Below are 24,148 nucleotides of genomic sequence, written 5' to 3'. Positions count from 1 at the left end.
AGCTTTATATTAGAACTCTCTGGAATTACTTTTTCTTTTTAGTAACAGCAAGAAAAGGCATAAATTATGTGTACCAATGTAGCTGTTCTACCTTTAAATTCTCTCACTCATTTCTAAGAGTTGTGCAATATGATCTTAGGATGCTTATAGCATTAGATGATGTTACGCACAGGGCAGGTGCTGAGAGAATTCAGGCCAATCAACTAGCACAGGTAAGGATAAGAGGTGCTTCGGCCAACAAAGGGCAATTCTGTTGTTGCAGGAGGTTGTCCTGTTGATTTTCATGTAGCTTGATAAAATATACCCTTTTTCTTCCAACTAGGTCTCAAAGGTCTGGTGATGGAGCGGACACTGGCATTTGCACTCATTTATTCTGGTTGAGAATGGACACATAGGAAATGGTAGAAAAGCTTGTTCCAACTCAGGCAATCTTTCTGCTTTCATAAGCCCATAACGATACTAAAAATGAAGCATCAGAACAAACAGAAGCTGATGACGGCAATAGAAGAAAATGAGGCTGATTAGACAATTTCACACGGCAAAAGTAGTATTTAAATTTTGGTTGTTTTGGTTTTAGGTTCTGCTTTCTTCCCTCTTCTCTTGAAAATGAGTGCTTTTGCACGTGTTTTTTTACAGTGGCAAACACTTAATCAAAGAATTTAATTTTATTTGTTGTGCTATCATTCTAGGTTTCTTCTGTTCTCAAGTTTCAGCTTGCTTTTCAAGTGGTTCAGAATGAAGATGCCTGGATCTAGATCTTACTATGATACAGCTTTATTTGTAAAGAAGAAAATATGTAAGTAAACACCATTTGTAGTTACTGTATGAAAAAAATTCTCATTGATTCTTTTAGAAAATACACTTATGTAATATATTACAACTAGATCTTCCTAAGTTAAACAAGTACTGTAGTTTTAATTTTGTGAAGCAGGTATATATGTATTTTACATTATTTACACATTTAGTAACAATCAGGATAAAATACTAGGGCTGTGGAAAAACCTACAGTGGACCCACATACGAGTGAATTTACACTGTCCAGAATGATAGTGCTTAAGTATTTAATTAATGCCCTCTCTTGCCAGGAAGAAGGAAAGCTGACTTTGTTAGGGTTTGAGGCACCCTCTGCCAGAGATGTGCCTACACCTCCCAAATCCGGGTGGAGAGGAAAGGACATATTTGGTACTAAAAAACTCTTCTCCCAAGACCAAACTTCTCTTGGGATTCCCCTAAGCTTCATCCCAGGATGTTTCTGGGCAGCTGGCAGAAAAGTACTGAATCTCACAGAAGTTGAGTTTTCATTCCAATTTCACCGTAGCACTGCAGCACCTGATATAATCCCTTAAAGACTCTCAGTCTGGTCCTAATCTCTCTCCTAAAATATAACACAGAGGAGATCTGAATATAGATTGCAACCTGGTCCATTGGTTCTTCCTAATGGAGGAACACAAAGGAATCAACACAAGGAATCATGGTGGATACAGATTTAATGTCTATTTTCTCAGCTACTGATGAGCCTAGGGCTATAGAATACATCTGAATGGAAAAACTCATATGACCAGGCTGATTGCACTTTATTAATTATTCATCATTACTTAACCTCAGGTGGAGACTCAATGCTCAGCAAAACTTCCGCACTCCACCTTTTTCTAGATGACTGGAATTCAATGCTTTCTTTCTTCTAGCAGAGATTCGTGATCCGCAAGGAGGAACAGTATCAACCTCCAAAGAGTGTTTTCTAATGTGTACGTTGTGTGTGGGCTGGGTGTCATTTTTGGTTGGGGCAATAGCTGGGGTGGGACAGTGCGCTGCTAATGGCATTTAGTGAGGAAGGACCAATAAAGCGAATGCGGGCAGTCCCACACAATGCACTTACTATCTGTCTTAGGTACTGCCTATGCCCACCATGGTGCTAGGAAATTAGTAGTGAGAATCCATTCTAAAAGCTTAAGAAAAACAAGGTGTCTGTGACAGCAACGATAATATTGGCCTACATATTGTAATGTGAGCCTGGGAAAGCAGCGACAGAAGCAGAGGTGCTGCTAGATTGATCTTGCCACCCAGGAAGTTCCAGAGGACGAATGGCCAGCAGCTGGAAGAACAGATCTGTTTCCACTTCCTTCTTTTCCACCTGGGCGAGAATAGATAGCAGATGAGAGGCAACAGGGGAACCAGACGGAACATCAATGAACTCTTCTGCTGGGTGATGTTTACCCAGTAATGAGCGAAATGAAAACGGATACAACATAGATTTCCATATCATACGGGAATACCATGACTACTAGAGTCCATTCATTCAACAAATATGTATCAAGTACCTACCACGTGCCAGGCATTGTTCTACATGCTGGGGAGATATACATAGCAATGAACAAAACAGACCAAAATCCTCACCTTCTCACAATTGAACATCCTGGTGGAGAGAGACAGACAAGCCAGTAAAATGCATACTATGTTAGACGGTGGACAGTGCTATGGAAGAGGGAGAGGGGATGGGGCAGTTTCGTGATTTTAAAGAGGAGGGTTAGGGAAACATTTATTGAGAAAGTAGCATTTGACCAAAGATGTGAAGTAGTAGAAGGACTGAACCATAAGGATAACCAGAAGAGAGTGCAAAGGCCCCAACACATGAGTAGAGGCAGTGAAGTGGGAGGAGCAGGAGATGAGGTCAGAGAGAGGAAACAAAGAACAGGGAAGAGAAGCCACACTTGCAGGCACTTGCAGGCCACGGTAAGAACCCAGCTTGCATTCTGAGTCAAATGGAAAGCCACTGTTAGAATGGTATCCAGGGATGAAGAAATACATAGACAGCTACATGTGTGGGAATGTGTATATAAAAATGACTGCAATGCAGTCTGCCAGGGAAACATTCCTAAGTGGTATAGCAATGATGATGGGGATCTGGCTAGTGCACTGCAGAGTCCCAAGACTGCCAGCGGATGTCTAGCTATTGTTTATCCCATTTGCTCACAGAGTAAAGACATAGAGCATGGAGCAATGCCTGGGAAAGCTCAGGAGGGAATCACCCCCACCTTCTTCTGAACTTGTGGGCTGCTGCTATTACCATCACTACCACTCTAGGATGGTGTTAAATTAGCCAGTTTAACAACAACAACAAAAAGCCCCACACAAATGTAGCTTCCAATGGTGTGTTCATTTTTATTAATTGGCTAATTTAACACTGCCTTAGAACTGTAATAAGAGCAGCAATCAGTGAACCTGCCAGCATGCTGCGTGCTCTCATCATCCCTGTACCCTCAACTCTCATCTCAGGTCACACTTTCTATGTGTGCAGAGAATTCAGGGGACAGAGAAGTCACTGCTTCTACTTGGGTACTCATACCTAATGCCTCCCAAAAGTTGTCTAGTGGTTTACTCTGCTGCAGTTCTCTCTCTATGTATTCTACAGACGCCTGGGGGAAGGCAGGAGAGCCCCGCTTACCTCTTTCGAAATGGAGCAGGCAGAGTTCCATAAGGGACAGCACTCTGGACATAAGCATGAATGAAAGTGAGGTAAAATGGTCAAGCTAAGATGTGTCACATTTATCCAGGGGTTTCACATGCCTTCACACAGAAGCTCAAATCCCTGCTAGGAACCTGGACTCTAGCCTTACATGACTCCATTTAAACATTCTTGCCAATCCTGACACTCAAAGGTGGAGCAAAGTGGCTCAGGCTAGCCCTAGTTCTGCGCATGTCAGGGCCACCATGCATGGCTATGCAGTCCAGGCCCTGAATAGTTACATGGACACAGATGACTGGACAAAGTATCCTCACCAGCAAAATAAGGTTAACAGTGAAAATAAAAATAGGGTTATTATATGTATTAAATTATATAATTTACTATGAAGCATGTAACAGCATCGGTAAACATTAAGTGCCTACTAACATAATTCAGAAGAGTGATTCATCCTAAATCACTAGGTAGCAGGGACCAGTGAGATTTGACAGGGAAGAAGCTCCCAAAGGCTGACCTGAATCTTGGATCTGGGTTGGCCCTGTACTACTCAGTTTTCAGCAGATTCTACTGGCCTTTTGGTTCACATAGTTCACTTTGTATCCTCGTGCTCCCTAGCCTTCAACACGGACCCTGGCATGAGCTGAAGAAATAGCTGAACACTTGGTGATCACAGCTCAATTAACTGCAGCTAGGCTGGGCGCAGCGGCTCACGCCTGTAACCCCAGCACTTTGGGAGGCCGAGGCAGGTGGATCGCTTGAGGTAAGGAGTTTGAGATCAGCCTGGCCAACATGGTGAAACCCCATTTCTACTAAAAATACAAAAAAATTAGCTGGGTGTGGTGGCTCGTGTCTGTAATCCCAGCTACTTGGGAGGCTGAGGCAGGGGAATTGCTTGAACCTGGGAAGTAGAGGTTGCATTGAGCCAAGATGTAGCCACTGCACTCCAGCCTGGACAGCAAGAGTGAAACTCCATCTCACGAAAATAAATAAATAAATAAATAAATAAATAAATAAATAAATAAAATAACTGCAGCCATCATTATTATCACACAACTCTTAGTCTAAGAATCCTGAGAAATCCTGCTCTGGAAGACCCAGAATATCTACTGTATAGCCAAAGCTAGCAAGGCAAGGGTATAACTTTTTGCTATTTAAAAGGTACATAACAAGTGGAATAGAAACAACAGCCTTCCAAGAAACACAATGTCAGACACTGAAACTCAGACGGTCATATTCTCAGTCTCTTTTGAATCAACAGGATGGCAGTTGTGGCAGCAGCAGAACAAGATGAGGGAATGAGTTTCAATTCATCAGAAACACCCCCACAATGATAGGGCCATCTAACTGGCTACAACCTACACAGGGCCCGGTTCTCATCAGCATGCTGAGAACCTCTGCAGGAGAGGACATTAGTTAGTGAAATGCCAACCAGGCTGCTTTACTAGTTCCAAATGATGCCAACATGGTGCTAACATTGTCATTTTGCTATTCCCATGGTTCAGAAGCAGCAGGGACAACATAACAAGATACCTTTGAAGAAAAATTGTTCTTGGACCTATCTTCTTGGAGACCCAGGGCCAGAAATATAGGATCATGCAACTTAATAATTTGCTGTTCTACTGGCCACGGAACATTGAACTGGTAAATACTAGGTTTCTTAGATGGCCTATCAGGATTTTTCTGTTTAGGGAAACGGTCTCTATTGATTAAATGCCCACTCTGATCTAGGCAGTGTTCTAGGTGCTGAGGATATGACAGGGACTGAAACAGACAAGAATCTCTGTCTCCATGAACTTTATATTCTGAAGAGGGGGAAAGATAATAAAATAAGCAAGTATATTATACAGTGTGATAGAAGATGATAAGTAATATCCAATAAAATAAATAAGAGATAGTGTCAAGGAAGAAGGTAGCAAAAAATTATGCATACATGCACATGTGCAGATGTGTAAACACATATGAAACTACCCCAACCATAGCACTGAGGCCTGGGATAACTAAGAGATAATGTGCCCTAAACTGTAGCTTGCTCCTGTTCTTGGAACTCAGCAGTAGGCCAATAATAATCATTGACAGTGCAGGAAAGAGGCCTTAGGGGTCTGCAGAAGCTCTAGGCCCTCAGTCGAGCCTCTCCTGACCACTCCAGCCCTGTCTCTTCTTTCTCACATGAACTTCCAGAGATGTTCTGTAACCTCACCTCACCTTTATGCAGATGCTTTCTGCCTGGAGTGAGCTAAAGAGAGTTAATTAAGTATTAAAGGAGTATTTAATCTGATTTACCAAGTGCACCACCCTCCTCAACATAGACTTGCTCCCGGAGACAAAGTATCCAGATGTATCTGCCACAGTCCTGCTATAAATGCAGGGGCAATTGGAGCAAGTGACATACTAGGGCTCTGGATTTCAGGGAGCAGGTATGGTCATACAGCAAGGAGATGGGAGCAGAGACCTGGCGGGAGATCACTACATGACAATCTCTGTTCATTCGGCATACATAGATGCAACATCTGCTACAAGTTAGGCATTGTGCTAAGGAATCGGCATATGGAGATAAACCAGGAACACAGGCTAGAGGAAGAGAGACATGTATGCTAAGCTGAGGTTTCTTTGGAGCCATATACTTACTTACACCAGGTTCCGGGAGGTGATGATAAAAAGAGGGAAGGCAACAGGCATTCCAAGTAGAGAGCAGAATGGGTTAGATGCCTGAGGCCAGTAAGACTAGTTTTGGACCCTTCAGGTGCTCCTGCTCAGGAAGAGCATAAGGTGGGGGAATGTAGGTAGCAAAGCTAGAAGGATGAACAGGGTTTAGATCATGGAAGGTCATGTATGTCTTATTTTGAAGGCAAAGGAACTGATGAGAAGTTGTAAGCAGGGCATGATGTGAGCAGTTGTGTGTCTTAGAATGGTCTCCTTGTACAAGGCAGACAGGCCAGAAGGCTCTTGAGAACAGAAGACAACGACTGGTTAGGAGACAGAATCCTGTCAGAGCAGAAAGACTGGAATAAACTGATTCTATAGACCCCAAGGATTGCTGATGATGTGCCTGAGAAAGGAGAATGGGGGGCAGGTTGAACAAAGCATGATAGCAAAAGGAGAGCTTATTAGGAGCTATATTTTTCTCTCTCCTGTTTTAAATCCTAGATAATTTTACCACCAAAGTCTCCCTGCATAACCACATGCCACCCCCCCTCCCAACTCCACTGGCTGGGGGGAGAGAAGTAGCTTCCCACCCTGACAGTTCCAGTGCTCGGCAGAATGAGTTATGGGAATGCTCTCATCTCTCTCTCAAGATAAGGTGCGGCTCTCCATGGGAGATGCAGGCGGATATATATCAGTGCCCTAACCAACAGAGATAAATGTCATAACTCCAGCTCCTGTCCATAAATACACAGCGCAGGAACAACCTTAAACAGCCCAGTGTGCCCAGAAGAGGCAGGATTTAGTGGGCTTCGTTACTTGCTCATGTGCTGAAAAGCGCTTTTAGGAGGGTGTTAAATAGGCACATTACGCAAGCTCATGGACCCAAAATAAATAAGGCATTCTCCTTATGTGGACGTCGCCCACACAGAGAAGCTGCATGTGCCCTGCTCAACAAGAAAGGAGAGGAAGAGACTTTACAGAGATGCCAGATACTGCTCTTGAGGCAGTATCCTTCAAACCAGTGCCAGCAAGAGGGCAGGGAGGAGATTCTTTATTGGCAGGATCCCACTGCAGATACCAGGGACACTCATTCTAAACAAGACATGCGTCTCAGCAAGAGAACCTGCTGCTCATCATCTCCCAGAGATCTGTGATTTCTGGAAGTGGAACTGGTGGGAGATTTCTTGGTTCAACACCCTTTATGGGTCTGGAGGCTGTGCTTTATCCACCTCCCATTACCTGCTCTTTGTCTTTAGGTCCAGGCCATCAATTTGACTTTTCATACAAAGCTCTGCTCCTAAACAAGCAACTGACTCATCTTCTCAAATCAGTGAAGCTCTCCAGCTCCCTGGAGAGGGATATATTAAATATCAATCATGCATATTATTTTACAATATAATTACTTTGGCAATTAATCTGTAAGAAATATTGCTCTCCAGATCCTAACTTCTGCCAATACAAACACAAAGCTCTTGGAGAGCGGTCACATGGATGGAGCCTGAGCTTCCAGGGAAAGAGAGAGGGCTGCTCCACACAAAGCCAAAGACATAAGAAATTAAAAGATGAGATGATCTCCCCAGAGTCTCTTTCAACCCTGCTTCAAGAGACCATCGGTGCCACTATTTAATCAAGGAGAAGCAGAACTCAAACAAAAATGGAGGAGGGACTATCTTACCAAAGCAAGTAATAATAAGGGCTCCTGTAGTCAGGAGGTTTACAGTCTGCATTTTGGGGGGAGTAAAGATAGATGTTTCCACAGATAAGATCTTTAGTACAGCATCTCCATACAAAACCCCACTGTTAGCTTAATGAAGGTGGGCTTTTGTTTTGTTCCCTGCTGTGTCCCCAGAACACAGTGTGCATTCCATAAATACTTGCTGGAGTAAGGGGGGAAGGAAGGAAAGCAGGTTCTGCCAGACTCATTTCACTGAGAGGTGCTCACATAGCCACCCTATCTACTGTCCAGTCTGCATCAATCAGCTGGTCCATCTTTGCCCACAATCCCATGAGGAGCTTGTAAGATAGCAAATATATATATTTTTAAAGCCAATTCAATTTCCCAAATCTAAATGCAGTCCATCTCAAACCTATATACTGCCTTACAGTAATCAGCTGATCAAATTAAAAAATAAGTAGCTACACCGAATGCTGAGAGTTTATTTCCTTCCTTTTCTCCTTCCCTACGGTGGAAGAGGAACCGTGAAAAGGCTAAGAGTAGCAGCAGGAGAGACCAGAGAAGGAAGTGATAATTGCCAAATTGGATAAGCAGTCACTGAATAAATGAAAATTAACAAGACTTGTTTTCCAATAGCTTCAAATCCAAGTGAAAATGATTGCTAGTGGAATGAATGAGGAAAAACATTTCTCCATCAAAAGCACTTTTCACTTTTTACTTGATATTTCTTTTACTGCCCCAATTAGTATCATTATGACAATAAACTAAATAAAGGGCAGATTGAGAGAGTTAAGGGAGATTAAGTGAATAATCCATATAAAAGCCACGAGCACAGAGACTAACTGGTTCGGTCCATATGCACATGCAAATGTTTACTTCATACCTGCCCTCCTTTCCTATTAGAGGGAAGGACTGGGGGATAAAAAACTTAAAGGCAGGAAAAATAGGAGTAGGTGGGATAAATAAAGAGGAAAAGAGATTGAAAGTAAAAAAAGGCTAAAAGAGGAATTTTAGAATGAGAAGTGTGTGGGGGTGGTAAAACAGAAGGGAGGAAAAGTTCAGGGGACGGAAAAGAGATCCAGGACAAGACCTGTGCTCCCATTAGCAGATCTTGATGTTGGCAGGTGAGGAATCAAACACCCTATTACAGATGCTTTCTCCTTTTCATACATACACATACACACACACACGGTCTTGTCACCCAGGCTGGAGTGCAGTGGAGTGACCACGGCTCACTGTAGCCTTGACCTCCCAGGCTCAAGTGATCCTCCCACTTCAGCCTCCCAAGTTCAGGTGCACACCACCATTTCTGGCTAATTTTTAAATTTTTTGTAGAGATGGGGTCTCACTATATCGCCAGGGCTGGTCTCGAGCTCCTGGGATCAAGCAATCCTCCTGCCTTGGCCTCCCAAAGTGCTGGGATTACAGGTGTGAGCCACTGCAGTTGGCCACTTTCTTCTGACTGTAGGTTTCTCTTACTGGTGCTACAGTCGCCCATACTATGAAAAAATGGTTGAGATTCTATTCATAAAAGATGTTTTACAGGCATCTACATTAAGTAAAAATGTTCATGTTAATTATGGGCCTCAAAATACTGGGTATCTGACACTTTCAATTTTGATAAGCAACTTCAGAAATAATCTAGATTGTTGTTAACTGTCATGTCAAAAATGAGTTACAAGCACAGAAAGCTAAAGCCAACAGCCATAAAATCTAACACAGCTGCTTTCCTCAGTGGCTGATGGATCTACTGAGGAATCTCCTGGGGCTGCTAGGCCATGGGGTCTGAAAAAATACAAGAAAGCTCAGAGTTCCTAATTTTCAGCCTACAGCTAACAGCTTCTCAGAGACGTTTGTGTCTTCCTGCTCCCTGGGCTTGTTCCATCAATTTGCATCCTCTGTGGCTGTTGTCTGCCCTTTGGAAATAGTGATGATCTGTATTTATGTGCAGTCTTCATTCCTAGAGGTAGAACAGCCTCTCAGGAGACTCTCAGAAATGCACATTGGTGCCACAAATATGACTGCAAAACAAAAATCCATTAATGTCTTGGAAATGATATCCCACAGAAATCAAGATCAAAACCTGCTAAGCAATAAACTTGTATATAAGAATATACATCGCTTTCCTGTATAGATGAAATTTCCACTTATTCAACAAACATTTACTGAGTGCCTACTATGTGACAAGGACTGCTAGGTGAGGATACAATAGAGACAAGCAACACAAAAACTTCAAGGAGTTTAGAGTCTTTTGGAGAAAGCCTCCACTAAATAGGAAATAAGTAAGGGAAGGGAACTATAGGGAGCTAGAACCTATCATGAGGGGGAAGGGCTTATTCTGCTCTGGGAAAAAGTGGTATTTACGCTGAGAAGTGAAGGATGAATAGGAACTAGCTCTTTTTATGTGGCAATGTAGATTTTGCAACATGCAGGTCCAAATAAGTCCAGGAAAAGGAAGAAAGGATCCTCAGCTAGAGAAAGTGTTTTTTTTGTTTTTTTGTTTTTGTTTTTGTTTTTTTTGCTTTTGCAATGATACAAGACAACAACTAAGGTCACTAGCTAAGGCTCCCATACATACTAATAAAAGGGGGTCAGGGACCCGGATTTGTGCAATGGACCCTGATCTCATGATCTCAGGCACATTCTTTAATCAGTTCAGCTTCATATTTCCAACCCCCATTTTGGACCACCACATTCTGTCCCCCAAAATTGGCTTTACTCACAAGAAAAAATTACTTTTAAGAAGCAGAATCTCTCCCTATCCCCTTCCATATAAATGTAACAATACTTAACATGTGATATATCCTCTCAACACATTTTTAAATAAAGTACTCTTACCAATAGGCACAATATTGTACAGCAGATTTCTAGAACTTGTCTCACATAACTGAAATTTTAGAACTGTTGAACAGCAGCAACTCCCTGTTTCCCACTGCTCCCAGACCCAGAAAACCACCATTGACTCTATTCTCTGTTTCTATGAGTGTCACTATTTTAGTTACCTCACATAACTGGAATCCTGCAGTATCTGTCCTGCGACTGGCTTGTGTCACTTAGCATAATGACCTGAAAGGTTCATCCATGTTGTCACAAATGGCAGGATCTCCTTTTTTTGCCTAAGGCTAGATAACATTCCTTTGTAGGTATATACCACATTTTCTTTATCCATTGGTTTCTAGATGGCCATTTAGGTTGTTTGAATATCTCGGCTATTGTGAATAAGTGCTGCAATGAACAGGGGACTGTAGGTATCTGTTCAAGATACTGATTTCATTTCCTTTGGATATATACCCAGAAGCAGAATTGCTGGATCCTGTGGTAATTCTATTTAATTTTTTTTTTTGAGAAATCTTCATATTACTTTCCATAGCAGCTGAGCCATGTTACAGTCCCACAAACAGTGCACAAGGGTTCCAAATCTAGATTTGTTCTGAATTGGTGCTTGCTTGCATATCAAACGTTTGGGGATTAAAAAAAAATAATAAACTGGTTCTTGCTCATACTTGCTATCTTTTAGTTTTTTGATAGTAGCCATTCTAATGGGTATGAGGTCCAGAATCTTTTTCAAGAGTCTGTAATCCTATATACATCTGAGATTTAATCTGCAACTACCATTACATCTCTGTAAGATGTGGCCACAATGACAGACCAGCCTAGTATGCACGCTAAGAGCTCTGAACTTCTTACCAAACAAGGGCGAATCTGGGCAGGAGGAAGGGAATGTAACAGGACTGTAGTTTTCATTTCATGGATGGGAGGGAAAGTCATGTACAGTATTGGTTCAAGGATATGCCCTAAAATGTCATAAGGCAAAGGCCTTCCCAGACAATAGCATTTATGTGGACAGGATTCAAATCATGTATCAAGTATTGGTTCAAAATGGCCACTTAGGGCTTTCTTTGCATCATACAAATGCTGTGTCACTGGATAAGAGGCATATCACAAGGATGATCTGCTGATCACAATGACACTATTTTTTCTCCACTTCTTTCATGCGGAAACTGAGAGTTTCACATATCTAGCAAGTTGGGGAACCTAAACTTAGACTAGGTGGGGACTGGCTCCAAAACCTGTTCTCTTAGCCACTAACGTTTTGTGTATGCAATGAATATTTCATAATTCCTAAACCTAGAGACAAAAAAGGGGGAGGGAAGTCTAGACCTTTCTTCTCAAAAGAGGGATCTGCAAATCACCGGCATTGACATCGCCTGGAAACTTGCTAGAAATGCAAATTCTCTGGCCCAACTCCAGACCCATTCAATAAGTTTGGAAAGCACTATTCTAAAGCTCTTGGGATCCTAAAGCTCATGGGGTCCTGGTGACCACAGTCTCTTTACAGCTTCTACTCTAAAGGGCAAATCAAGAAGTTCTGTCCCAGCATTCCGGTTTTCTTTCAAGTACAGTGAGAGAAAGAGAACTGAGAGCGAAGGGAGTGGAGGATAAGCACTCTTTATCTTCTATTCAGCATAAAGCCTGGCCCACCAAATGACAAGGGAAAGGCAAAACAAAGTGATAGAGCACAAAACACAGCTGGCCATTAGTGCTGACAAAGGCTGAGGGAAGCACCTTTTCCTTCTTCAGAGGATCTAACCCACATTTCACCCTGTGCTGGGGCCAAATCCTGAGCTGGGAGGCAGCTTCAAATAAGGCAAAGGACCTTGGATTGGAAAAGAAATTTTGCTCTCAGGTGATGTTCAAAACAAGTAAAGATGACTTCTGGTCTGCTGAGGGAAGGGTGTTTTTCAAAATGCAAGATTTCACACACAGGCACATGCTGTATGAGATGCTTTTTGCCCCCCAAAACAAACAACAACAAAAGAAACCCACACAGTTTTTTTGTTCTTAAATGCTGCTGGGAGAGTGATTCAGTTTTGAATTTAATAGTTAAAGCTGTAAGCTTACTTTCTCAGTGTGTATGCACATCTATCTCATCTCCTTCCAAACATTAAGAGATTAAAATCCAGCTCTTCTAAACTTGGCTCATTAAAGGCAATCTTCTTGCTAAGTATTGAACTTGAACTGCTTTTAAGTTTGATGCAAATAAAGGTCAAACTATTTTACTTTTTTCTTAAGGGTTCAGGGAAAACAAACGTGTATGAGAGAGCCTGAGGTGGAAGAACAGAATGAGCACCGAGAACTTACCATTCAAAGTGATTTAAGAGCGAACAGGGCTTCATTTATTTGCCAGCTCCCTGTCTTCTCATCCCTCCCCTTCAAATCTCTTCACATTTGCATTGTTCATGTAAAATGAGTCAGGGAATGCAAAAGCTAAGGTTCTCATAGCAACTGTTAAGAATCCCACACCGCACATAAGCAGTATTGGCAATTACTAATTGGCTGTTGCTAAAGGTGAACCCTTAATATACCACATGTGTGAAGTGGGCGAAACAGCATTCTAACAGAACTTGAAACTTATTTCTCAGTTTATGTGTTTAAACCTGTAGCCTTAAAAATGAGCACCTGACAAAGAAGGACAAATCAAAGATAAATCAAATGGTTAGCACCATGATTCTATAATCCTAACGAGAAGAGAACTGGGAATGGAAGAGGGTTGGGCTATGCAGGGGTCCAGATCTTGCACAAATATCTGGGAGACATCTGAGCAATGGGTGAATCCCAAACAAGCAGCTTGCCCCAAAGAAGTTGGTAGGGCCATACAACATAGCTTCTCAACTTCTCTCTGGTGCTATCACCAAAGCCCAAGGTCCTCATCTCATTAGGGCCCTAATTGCTCTTCTGAGAATTGGATCGATGGCATTAGCATTAGCCCTTGGCTAGCTCACCTTTGAGCTCAGTCTACTTTAAAACTGAGCTCTGTTATCCAATTAGAGTGTTTATCTGATGAACTATGGGAAGACACAGACTGTCTTCTAAGCTGTCATCTACTCATACAGATTACACTTATGTCAGGGCAAAAATTTAATCAACTCAATTTACTGATCAGCTGATTTGATTTCAAACTCAAAATGTTAAGAGAGTAAGGAGCAGGATTCATAAGATCATGCCATTTTAGCCCTTGAAAGAATATCAGCTACCATTTAATATAATCCAGGGACAATACTAGGACTATAGTCTGGAGTTAACAATGGGGGGTTGAGGGGGAGGTACAGCCGATAAAGGCACAGACAATGAGAATCAGAGAAATGGGGGCAGATACCTGTGTGAGCTTCATTTTAAGGCCATACAGGAATCAGTAGAGTCTGGATGAGAAATAAGGTATTCCAATTTCTTATTCACTAAACTTTCCATTATCAACTTCCCTCTAAAGTATGTCTAACTCATGTTTCACCTATTTTACTCCCCTTGAATTAGGTTTCCTACCTCAACCCTACTACACTGTGTGTGTCCTGCTGTACCAAAAAGTAGCAGTCCCCTTGCAGTCCTTTATAGGATCATGGATAGCAATGGGGGCAAAAGAAGTACAAAAGCTAAGAATGGTGGGGTCATTATTGGCATAATGCTCGTCATCTCTGGGGCCAATAAAACAATTGGCCATAAAATTCATACTATTCACTGATGGGTGGGAAAACAGAGCTGAGTGAGGGTCAAAGAGACATAATCAATGAGGACAAGGACACATACCAACACAGTAGTTATTTCAGTGAAAATGCAGGAGGACACACGACTCAGTGGATGGGAATCGCAAATATGGTAAGAGTGTGCAAAGTTGAAAAAAATAAGAGTCTTCCTTTTAGTCTGTGCCATGACATATGAGGCCAGCACCCAGAGTCCTCAGGTACTAGCTGCCATTCGTGCCTCTGTAGCTGGCGTCTTGGGAAGTGCCAGCCTTGAAGGCCCTCTCTGTGCTGTCCATCTGCATTCAGGAGGCTGGCATTCAGCTAATATTTATAGTTCACCAAGAAAACACTGATATTCTCATAGTGCCATTAAATAACAGAATCCAAACATGCTTCGAAGTGTATATGAAGTGGATTATTTTGCCATACTTCTGGCTCATTATTTCCTGAAATCTGAAAGAACATAACATTATAAAGCTCCTGTCATATCTAGGAAAACTCAGACAGCAAACATGCAAATATCCTGAGATGTACACATTTCCAGAGGCTTCCAGACGGGGCTGTAAACTACATTACTTAAATGCTATTATACTTTTAGGTTCTTTCACCCCTGAAAACATCTCAGCCTGACAGAAGCCCCAACTCAAATCTGCTAGAATGCTAAGTTTTGATCCAAAAGATCCACTGGCCTCACAGTTGGCCTGGAATTTGAACAGAGAACTTGAAAGCAGAAGTTTTCCTGGAAAAGCCAGGATGTACAACTGCCATGAGTCGCCTTTCAAGCTGGAACAATATCGTGAAACAAGAACGGTGACCCCTTGAACTTTGAGAAAAAAGTGTTTTCTATATGAGATGGAAAAGCATTATTTTCTGTTCTTATGGATGTGAGAAGCAATCTGACCAAAATCTTCTGGTTCTAAAAATACACAAATAGCTAGTGGGGCAATATGTTAACAATGTAATAAAGGGTAAATGGAAGATCTTTGTAATTGTATTCTTGTAACTTTTCTGTAAGTATAAAATTATATCAAAATAAAGAGGCATAAGGATTATTAAAAACAAAAATAAAAAACTTGAGGCTTAAATGTTGGATCTCCTGGGACACTTACTCACCATAGTCATGCTATTCTGCGAAAGGTGTATCAGAGGCAATAGTCCAGGAAATCTCAACAGCCACTTCCTCAGAGGAAAGCCCTTTGTTAGTAGACACTGTTAACATTTCAATGCCAGTTTCATGTGCTCTATCTCAAAACTCTGCTCTTCAAGGTAGTCAGTTTAACCCTTTCACCTCCATATTAGAAAAGAGGGTTCCTTGGTGGATGGCAAATATTCTATTTCTCTAACCTGTTCTCTCTAAGCTATACACTTACGTATCACCAGCACTAGGCAAGTTGCTTGGTCTTTTATTAATAAAGCAGCTGAATAATTTATAAGGGTTGCATAGGGCCCATTAGAAGGGCCAGAGCAGTAATAACTGGCTTAGGACTTTGCTTACTCAGGGCTAAAGTTTAATTTATCCATAAATGCCCCAGCTCACAAACCCATCCCACAGGTCTGACCTGCTCTCTTTTGCTCTACGATCACATGTCCTAGCCATGCTCTCATCTTAGATGTGTTCCTATTGGTGTCATCTCTGGGGCCAATAAAACAAATCCAAACCCCCAAACAACTAAAAATGCTTACCTTCATTACTACACTTCCTACTTAGGGTCACTGCCACTGTCCCATTCTTAAGTTTTGGTCATCCCAAAAGAAAGGCAGTACAGACTGATTCCTAGCCAACAGGAGAGCACACGCAGATGCAGTGAATGGAGGGAAGATTAGAAAGGTCCCTTGTTACCTAGAGGTAAGTATGTTCAATGTCAATTAGGGCATTGCGTTCTAAATGAGGAGATCAAGAAAATATGCTCTGCTATTTATTTAGTAAGTGAGTTAACTTTCCCAGGCTTCAGTTTTCTCATCTGCAAAATGGAGATTGTAGTGTAATGGTGCCTGCCTCACAGGACTGTGGGTAAGGATGAAATGAGTTAATCCACAGCATGTAGGTACTCATTAAGTGAAAACTATTATTAGAAACTCAGACATGGAATGAATCTTAGAGAAACCTCGTCCAAACCACTTATTCTATGAAAAAAATCTGAGGCCTGGCGAGGTTCTGTGACCTGTTCAAGGCTCTGTTACTTTGGAAACAGATCTAGGCATTAATTCAGTTCTCCTGAGAGACACCCAGTTTGGTTCTGTGTGTGACTGCAGGGCTGCTGTGGCTCTAGCACTCTTCCTCTGTGGCAACTATAGGGTTATTTTGTTTTCTAAATTTTTTTTTTTTTTTTTTTTTAAGACAGAGTCTCACTCTGTCACCCAAGCTGAAGTGCAGTGGCTCACTGCAAGCTCCGCCTCCCGGGTTCACACCATTCTCCTGCCTCAGGCTCCCCAGTAGCTGGGACTACAGGTGCCCGCCACCAAGCCTGGCTAATTTTTTGTATTCTTAGTAGAGATGGGGTTTCAGCGTGTTAGCCAGGATGGTCTCGATCTCCTGACCTTGTGATCCGCCCACCTTGGCCTCCCAAAGTGCTGGGATTACAGGCGTGAGCCACTGCGCCCACCCTTTCTAAATTTTAAGAGAGTCAAAATGTTAGCCAAGAAACATCAGTGCTCCTTCATTTATCCAAGAACTTTCTAGTGAGTGCTGACTTGGTGAAGCACTATTCTAGGCAGTGTTATGGTGGCTTCAGCGGTAACAAGATAGACATGGTCCTTACAAGGTCCCCTCAAGCATCTTACAATCTGATGATGAAACAGTGATGTCAGAGGGAGTGATAGAGGGGGATGTAGTCAGGAGGGTGGATGGCAGTTAATTAAGGCGTTTCTTTGCAGTGTAATCTCTAGGAAGATGGTACTGTAACACTGGTTTCAGCATTGCATATATGAATATGCATGGGTATATGTGATAAGAAGAAATTATACAAAGTGGCATTACCCTCTGAAAAGTTCATTCTTGGGCACTCATATCAGAAATAAACACTACTCATTATCAGAATAGACCTTTTTTGGTCTTGGTCTTACCTCCCTGGCTATTCTGGAGCAGATGGGTGGATTAAGGCAAAAGGGCACTAGAGTAATCAATGCAGGGCTCAATTTACTCTCAAGTGAAGTTCATTTCTCTACTCTCTCAAGGTTGGATTCTTAGCCGTTGGCATTTGTGCTATGTGCCACGAAATTCCTGCCCCAAGAACCAGTTCAGGGGATCAAAGAGCTATTATTAATGTCTCAGTTTAGGCCAACTGAGAGAGGGAATGACAGTAGAGGCAGGCCACTCACCCCTCCATTCAGCCGCCCTCCTCCACAACGGGGCCATTGAGCAGGCGCCACAATAGAGGGCTGAGAATAAAAGGCCGAAGGAAAGCATACAGAGTCCCCTTGCACAGACTCGGTCATTCATCACCAGGCAAGTGCCAATATCTGGCAACAGCAATCTCAATTTCTGCAAATCCTCCAACTTGCAACAGCTGCTAGTGACTCTGGTGGGCGGCTTTGCTGCTTACGCCAGTTTCCAATACCAAGCCCTGGCCCACAGCCAAGTAGACATTACTTGGGTTAGAGACACGCTGGCTGCAGAGAGCAGCAACAATGGACTTCACAGCTTATAAAGCAGCTTACAAAGAGCTCCCGTGTATTTCAAAAAGCACTTCAGATAGCTGGTGAGAGAAGCTATCTGCACAAATGCATTCAAGCAGTTTATTTCTAACCCACTTAATTCAAGGTTTCCTTCAGGAGCCAATGGCATAGTGGAGGTAGGTGCAGAGAACTGCAAGAGGGCTGGATGGCTTGGCAGCTGAGGCAACGCAGTCAAGCCACATCCGCCCTCCTCTGGAGCACCAGCTCAGCAGGATGAGGAGTGACTGGCAGCAATCAGTCCTCCAATGGGTTAACAAATGTAATGAAAAAATGAAACAAATTCTGTGGGATTCCACGGCTCTTTAGTGAGTTGTCAAAACTGCTTTCATCAGCATTGTTAAGGAGCATTTCTAAACGTTACTGAATGAACGTGCTGAGTGCCATCTAGGTGCCTGCTGCCACACCATCCAAATGTACCTTCATCTGATTGCACAGGTAACGCCAGCCAATGGCACCTCCTGTTCTGCCTCACCTCTCCCAAGTCTCTATGGTTCCACTCATCTCCTCCATGAGATCTAGACTTGCCCTTGTAGGCACAGCTGACTAGTTTCTAGAGAACAACTTTGCCAGGTAACAGGCACAGAGACCAAAAGAAGCTAAAGACTGAGGCACAAAGGCCTATGTCTGGAGCCTGGATTTTATGGAAGCCACAGAAGGGCACAGCAACAATGGGCCCAAAATGGACCATGTTCATAGGAGAAATACAGACAGGTAACAATTCTTTATCAATTTTGTTTTGTCCTCTTGCCCATAGATTTTTCAAAAGAATTTCATGAGTACTTTTATTTATGGAAAACAAACTAATGTGAAGACTGAGGTGAGGTGGGAACTAAGGACCCCTTCACATGACTTTGGACCCCACTTGGAGCTCTGATGCGCTGTGTATGATTTCTTAGAAACTATGAATCAATAGATTCCAGGTAAGAAATTATTACAATAATTAATAGAATCAAAAGAAATATACAAAGCCGTATCCAACATGAAGTAGAACTGGATTGTGAAGTGGCACAGCTCAAGTGCTACTATGTTGAAGGAACCGAAGCTACCAACCCCCCAGCACTTATTCCAATAGTAAGATCTATTCTTTAGGGGAATAAGGAGTGAGTATGATATGGCAATGTTCACTGTGAGGCCAACCTCCTAGCATGAAATGGATCCATGTAAGAGGCTCAGCATGCTATTACCCCATATTATTAACATATAATATGCCATGTGCAGCAATGAGACTCCTTAAAGGGATCAGGTTCTGAATTAATGTATCATCTGTACTTGGATTATCAGCATCAAATGCAACTCTTCGTGTATTGGTTATTCCAACAGCTATTAGAAGAATGAAGATTATATCACAGAAAACCTTTAGGGAGAAAGTGGGGAAATAAAAACAGTTTCTATCAACTGCAGAATTTGTGCTTGCCTATCAACAATGCACATTTACTTCCAGTACGACTTCCCTGTATTTTTCATGTTATGTTTTAAAAGTTAGCATTCACCAACAGGAAGAAATTCTGCAACAGAACTCAGAACCAAAATTAGAGCTCACAGAGGAAAGCAAAATGGCACGAACACAGACCTAACTAACAGAGCTCGCTTTCTGCCCCCATCCTGCTGCTAGAAACCAGACACTATGTTAGGCACAGTGAGGCAAGCCTAGGAAGGCTCCAATCACAGATCCATGATCTATGACTGTGCATTTCTGATTCGGTTCTTGAGATGCAGATGCTGAAGCTACTGTACCATCTGCCAAGAGCAACGGCTGCTCCACGAGACCTTCACTCCTGGCAAATCTCACTTAAAAGACCCACCTCTAACTTGGTATTTTACACTCAATGTTAATATTTAAGTATACACGGCACTGCGGTGCAATATAAATGCTTGTCAAAAATAAGATCCTTGAAAGCATACACTATTTCCTTTTTTCCTCTTGCAGTGTCAAGCAATTAACAGGTATTAAATAACCACTGACTAGTCAACTACAAAAAAGAGGGATGTGAGCAAGAATACTAGCAAGAACAAGTATCTGTTACCATGTCTTCCCACCCACCCAACTGTGGAGGAAAAAACTCCCTCCTCTCAAATCAAGGCAGGCTGCTTACAAGGAGCACCACGTGAAAGGGAAAAATGGCCACTCTACGCAATATGCCTATTTTGATGTGAAGGGCTGGTCTGTCGTTAGCACTTCCCAATCAGTAGCACTCACAAATAGGTCTAAACTTGGAAAATTAAAAAAAAAAAAAAAAAAAAAAAAACTCCCTATCAAACAATGAGAATCAAGAGTAAAAAAGAAATAGCAGTTTGCTAAAAAAGAGACTAAAATACATCAGGGCCTTAGAAGAGTTATTTCTGCATTCCCTGCACATACGACATCATTCATGAAGAAGGCAATGGTACAAATATAGCATAAATGTCGTCTGCTCTAGCTTGTAATTTAAAATGCAAATGCTAATGAGCGAACTGGTATATCAGTGGAGTTAATAACCGCATGCCTAGCACAGGGGCTGCATCCAAAACACACACAGAGAAGAGACAGACACCATGTTCCAATTTAAAAATAAAAACACCCAAATTAACCCTAGAAAAATCACTAGCAGATGTACAAGCTCAGGAAAAGGAGGCACACAAGGGCAGGGAAATGGGAACTTCTCCACCAGCCGCAGACTAACCAGTCAATTTAAATATTTTCCTACATATAGTAAAGGTAAGCATAGGAGTTACGAGGGTTTACTGAGGAATGCTATTGTAAAAGCATTCCAGAGTATAATAAGTATAATAAGGAAAAGCTACAGGGAATCCAGAAAGCTTGAATAGAAAGTTTTCTCCAAAGCCGACTTTAGAAGCCTATAAGCTAATCTTGCAGGGAGCCAAATGAGATGTAGATCTCATTTACTTCATCATAGGCAAAGGGTGAAGAAGCTTTGGTTAAAAAAAGCCCAAAAACTTACAAGGTCTAGATTTAAAGGGTCATTTAAGTAAATTGGAAAAAGCTCTAATGATGAAATAAAATGATGGAGAGAATGCAATTGTGTCTCAAATGCCTTCCAAACATGAAAGGAACTTCTGTGGATTGTTCTTGCTCCTCATAGGCTGGTGCTTGGCAGCCCTGCAGCAGAATGTGGGAACACTCCACAGCACTGAGATGAAGAGCAGCTCCTTGGGCTTCCTCAGAGCCCCCCACGCATGGGCAACGAGGAAGTGCATTGTGTGGTTAGTGGCCCTGTCCAGCGCCAGGACTGAAACTACGACGCCTCCTCAAGGCCAGCAGGAGAGTGAGCTTGCACATGCTGCCCACATTGGACACCTAGTGTCTTCTAGTTCCCATGTTAGTGCTATTCATTCAAATTCCACACAAAGAGCCAGGCCCAAACTCTAACAGATCCAGCCCATCTGACTGGTGAAGCCTCAGGAAAACTTTTGAAAGAAACTCAAGGTAAGCAATGACCTGGAGTTTGGGGAAGGGGGCAAACAGCTTTTCAATGATGAAGAATGGTTTTATTTATTTATTTTTTAAACCCAGTCAAATCTGTTTGAAAGGGGTGGGGGATTCCTGAGATGGTTTCCATAGCAACCAGGATTAAGTCTTACAGCAGTGTGCACTGTTCACCCTGGGGCTGCCCATTACCAGATTTCAAAGCATTAACCTTTAATTTCAAATTACCAAACCATTTACACTCCCTCTCCTGCATCCAGGTTCTGCCATTTTCTACTATTAGTCTGATAAAATGGACTCCCCCACAGGGCTGGAGTGGTGGTGAGTAGCACAGTAGCTTGTCAACATTACTACTAAGTGGCTGGTGGGAAATGCCCACAGGTTGACAAGATGGTGCTGAATAATCTATACTGAAATGTATTCCTCTGGGAAAGCCACAAGAAGGGACTTAGAACTGAAGCATTTGGGCACAACCAATGAGACAGGTGCTGTTTTTGGAAATAATCCAACAGAGAAAAGCCATCAGATTTCTGGAAGCTTCCCATTCCAGCCCCCAATGCCCACCAGGTGGAAGGCAAGCCAGACAACCCTAAATAGACTCAGACAGAATGAGCTTTAAAGTAGGAGGGAAGGAGAAGGGCCCGAAAAGGAACACCTGGGGAAAAGCTCACAGGACTGACCTTCTCTAACACTCCACTGGCCTCATTAGCTCTGCATAAGACAGGCCTCACCTCTATCCAGGATGTTTTCTCCCCTTGTCTCATCAGTATTAAAACATGAAAGCATAAGAGTGAAAAGCACAATAGAAGGCTTTAGAATAGAAGAGTAGAAACACTAGTCAGAGAATTCAGGAGGAAGGAATCTCCTCACTGACCTACCTATCCAAAGCCAATCCACAGGCCTATCGTCTAACAGCAAGGGTAAATCAACATCTATCTTTTCTTGGCACATAAAACCCAGTAGATGGTAAGGGCTGAACACCCTAACAGGAGGGCTGCACCATCCTCCGCAGTCCGACTGGCTCCATAGAAGGTGATGACACCACCAGGACTATCTTTTCCTAGTTACAGGAGGCCCTATATAGGCTGGCACATAAATGCCATATGGGCCTTGCTGTCTCCCTCACCTCCAGGTCACCAGCATCACACCAAGATATGCAGGCCAGTCTGATGGAAATAATTAATTAGGAAGCAGGAGAGCAAGAATTCATCTTTAAATGTTTTAGCTCCAAGGTCTGTGACTGCCATTAAACCAGGCCAAACAAATCTTATTTTTAGTGATGACTTTATTTATTATTCTGGAATGGGTACTGAACAAATCATATTTCTCCCTCTTTTATGCTGAAACACTCGATTATGTCATGAAGTCTTTTAATTCCTACTCCCAGTCTTCAGGTATTGGCATACTGAGGCTCTTAGCATCTTTGCTCATCCTCCTCTGATCTGACCACCTGCAGTTTCCTGATGTCCTTCCTAAAAGGATGGGCCTCAGATGGTACACCGTACACCAGGAATGCAATGACTTGGGCTGGGTCAGTACCTGGCTCCACTCCTATCTGCATTCTGTATTTCTGAGTTCTGAACCAGCCTTTTTGACAGCAGTTACATATTTACTCTTATTGTTTTATAAAATCTGAGCTGTTTTCATTTGTACAGTATTTAAGGCATGTGTTGCTTACCCTTATGCTTTTAAAACATTTTTTTTCTTCATGTCAATACATTTTTTACTCCAGCAGACACAATTACTTTGCTTAAAGGCTGGAACTATATCATGCATTTCTGTATTCCTAGCATTGTGCCCACTGAATATTAAAAAAAAATTATTAAATAACCATGTAACTGAATGACCCACAAGCATGAAGAGGCTCATTCTGGGGATGATTCATGATGTAAAGATGAAAATAATCAGGGTGTAATTGGAGGTTTCATTCACATGACCAGTGGGTGACGGTGTGCCTGCAGAGATGGGGAGCTGAAGGTAGAGCAGTGAACACTCAATAGCAGGAGAGCTAACAGGGAGATTTACACACCAATACAAAAGTGGAGAGAAAAATGATTGATGAATATGTCCATTTCTTTTAGGTAGCTCTTCCTGCGATCTGATATAGGTCAACTTCTTCTGCCCAGATAAATCAAACCCAACCTGCCCAAAGAAAATGCAGCAGACCTTCTTGGAAATTCAAATGCCATCGCCCGGAGGAAAACTTTTCCATTCAACAATTGTTATTTGCTCTGTATTCTTATACTATGTGGCCTGTGCTTTTGATAACTGTTCTTTTGTATTTCCTTGTTTACATTTTTTTGTATGGCCATCTACACAACTAGACTCAAAGATATTTGAGGGAGAAGTTATCCTACTAATTTATGTATCATCCAAAATTTAACTACTGAAGACTACCTTTCTTAATCTGTGCTTGTAAAAATCTTGGACTCATTAAAAAACACTCCCCAAATCTGTTCATTGTGTTAATTCTTTCCTGTAAGTGACTCTCCAGGATCCCTGGACATGAACATAATTCTTATAATTCCTATAATGATATCTTTAAAAGTAAAGAACTAGAGCAGCTCCAGGAAAGTCTCATGTTAAGCTGCCCATTTCTAGTAATGGGACCCGACAGAAAGTAGGCAGTGAAGACAGAATCAAACTGGGAAGTCCCAAGAGAAAGAATACCCCACTTTACAAATATCCATTAAGTTGCAATTCAATTAAAGCATCTGAAAGGAATTCATAAGTATCAGCAGACCCTGTAATTG

At 42.2% G+C, this 24,148-nt stretch overlaps 1 protein-coding gene and 1 long non-coding RNA gene across 4 annotated transcripts in view; one reads left to right on the top strand and one right to left on the bottom strand.

Annotated features, from left to right (window-relative positions):
- SND1 (staphylococcal nuclease and tudor domain containing 1) overlaps positions 1 to 24,148 on the bottom strand; it is a 438,973-nt gene that overhangs the window by 128,365 nt on the left and 286,460 nt on the right. The window contains exon 16 of one of the 2 annotated variants that reach the window (XM_074035938.1): positions 664 to 2,131. The exons of the other annotated variant lie outside the window; for it this stretch is intronic. Within the exon in view, the coding sequence (XP_073892039.1) occupies positions 2,043 to 2,131 (89 nt within the window). The 3' untranslated portion in view covers positions 664 to 2,042. Of the gene's footprint in view, positions 1 to 663; positions 2,132 to 24,148 lie in introns of those variants that run through there. 2 annotated transcript variants of the gene reach the window in all.
- LOC135970226 (uncharacterized) lies at positions 688 to 23,847 on the top strand. 2 transcript variants are annotated; one of them, XR_010585823.2, is made up of 4 exons: positions 689 to 796; positions 18,726 to 18,891; positions 21,052 to 21,395; positions 23,477 to 23,847. It is a non-coding gene; the product is annotated as an uncharacterized lncRNA (long non-coding RNA). The 2 variants fall into 2 exon arrangements; XR_012432824.1 differs by lacking the exon at positions 18,726 to 18,891 and having other exon boundaries at positions 688 to 796.

Source organism: Macaca fascicularis, chromosome 3 (genome assembly GCF_037993035.2).
Source record: "Macaca fascicularis isolate 582-1 chromosome 3, T2T-MFA8v1.1".
In the NCBI taxonomy this organism is placed as follows: domain Eukaryota; kingdom Metazoa; phylum Chordata; class Mammalia; order Primates; family Cercopithecidae; genus Macaca; species Macaca fascicularis.
This window is presented reverse-complemented; position numbering and strand designations above follow the sequence as displayed.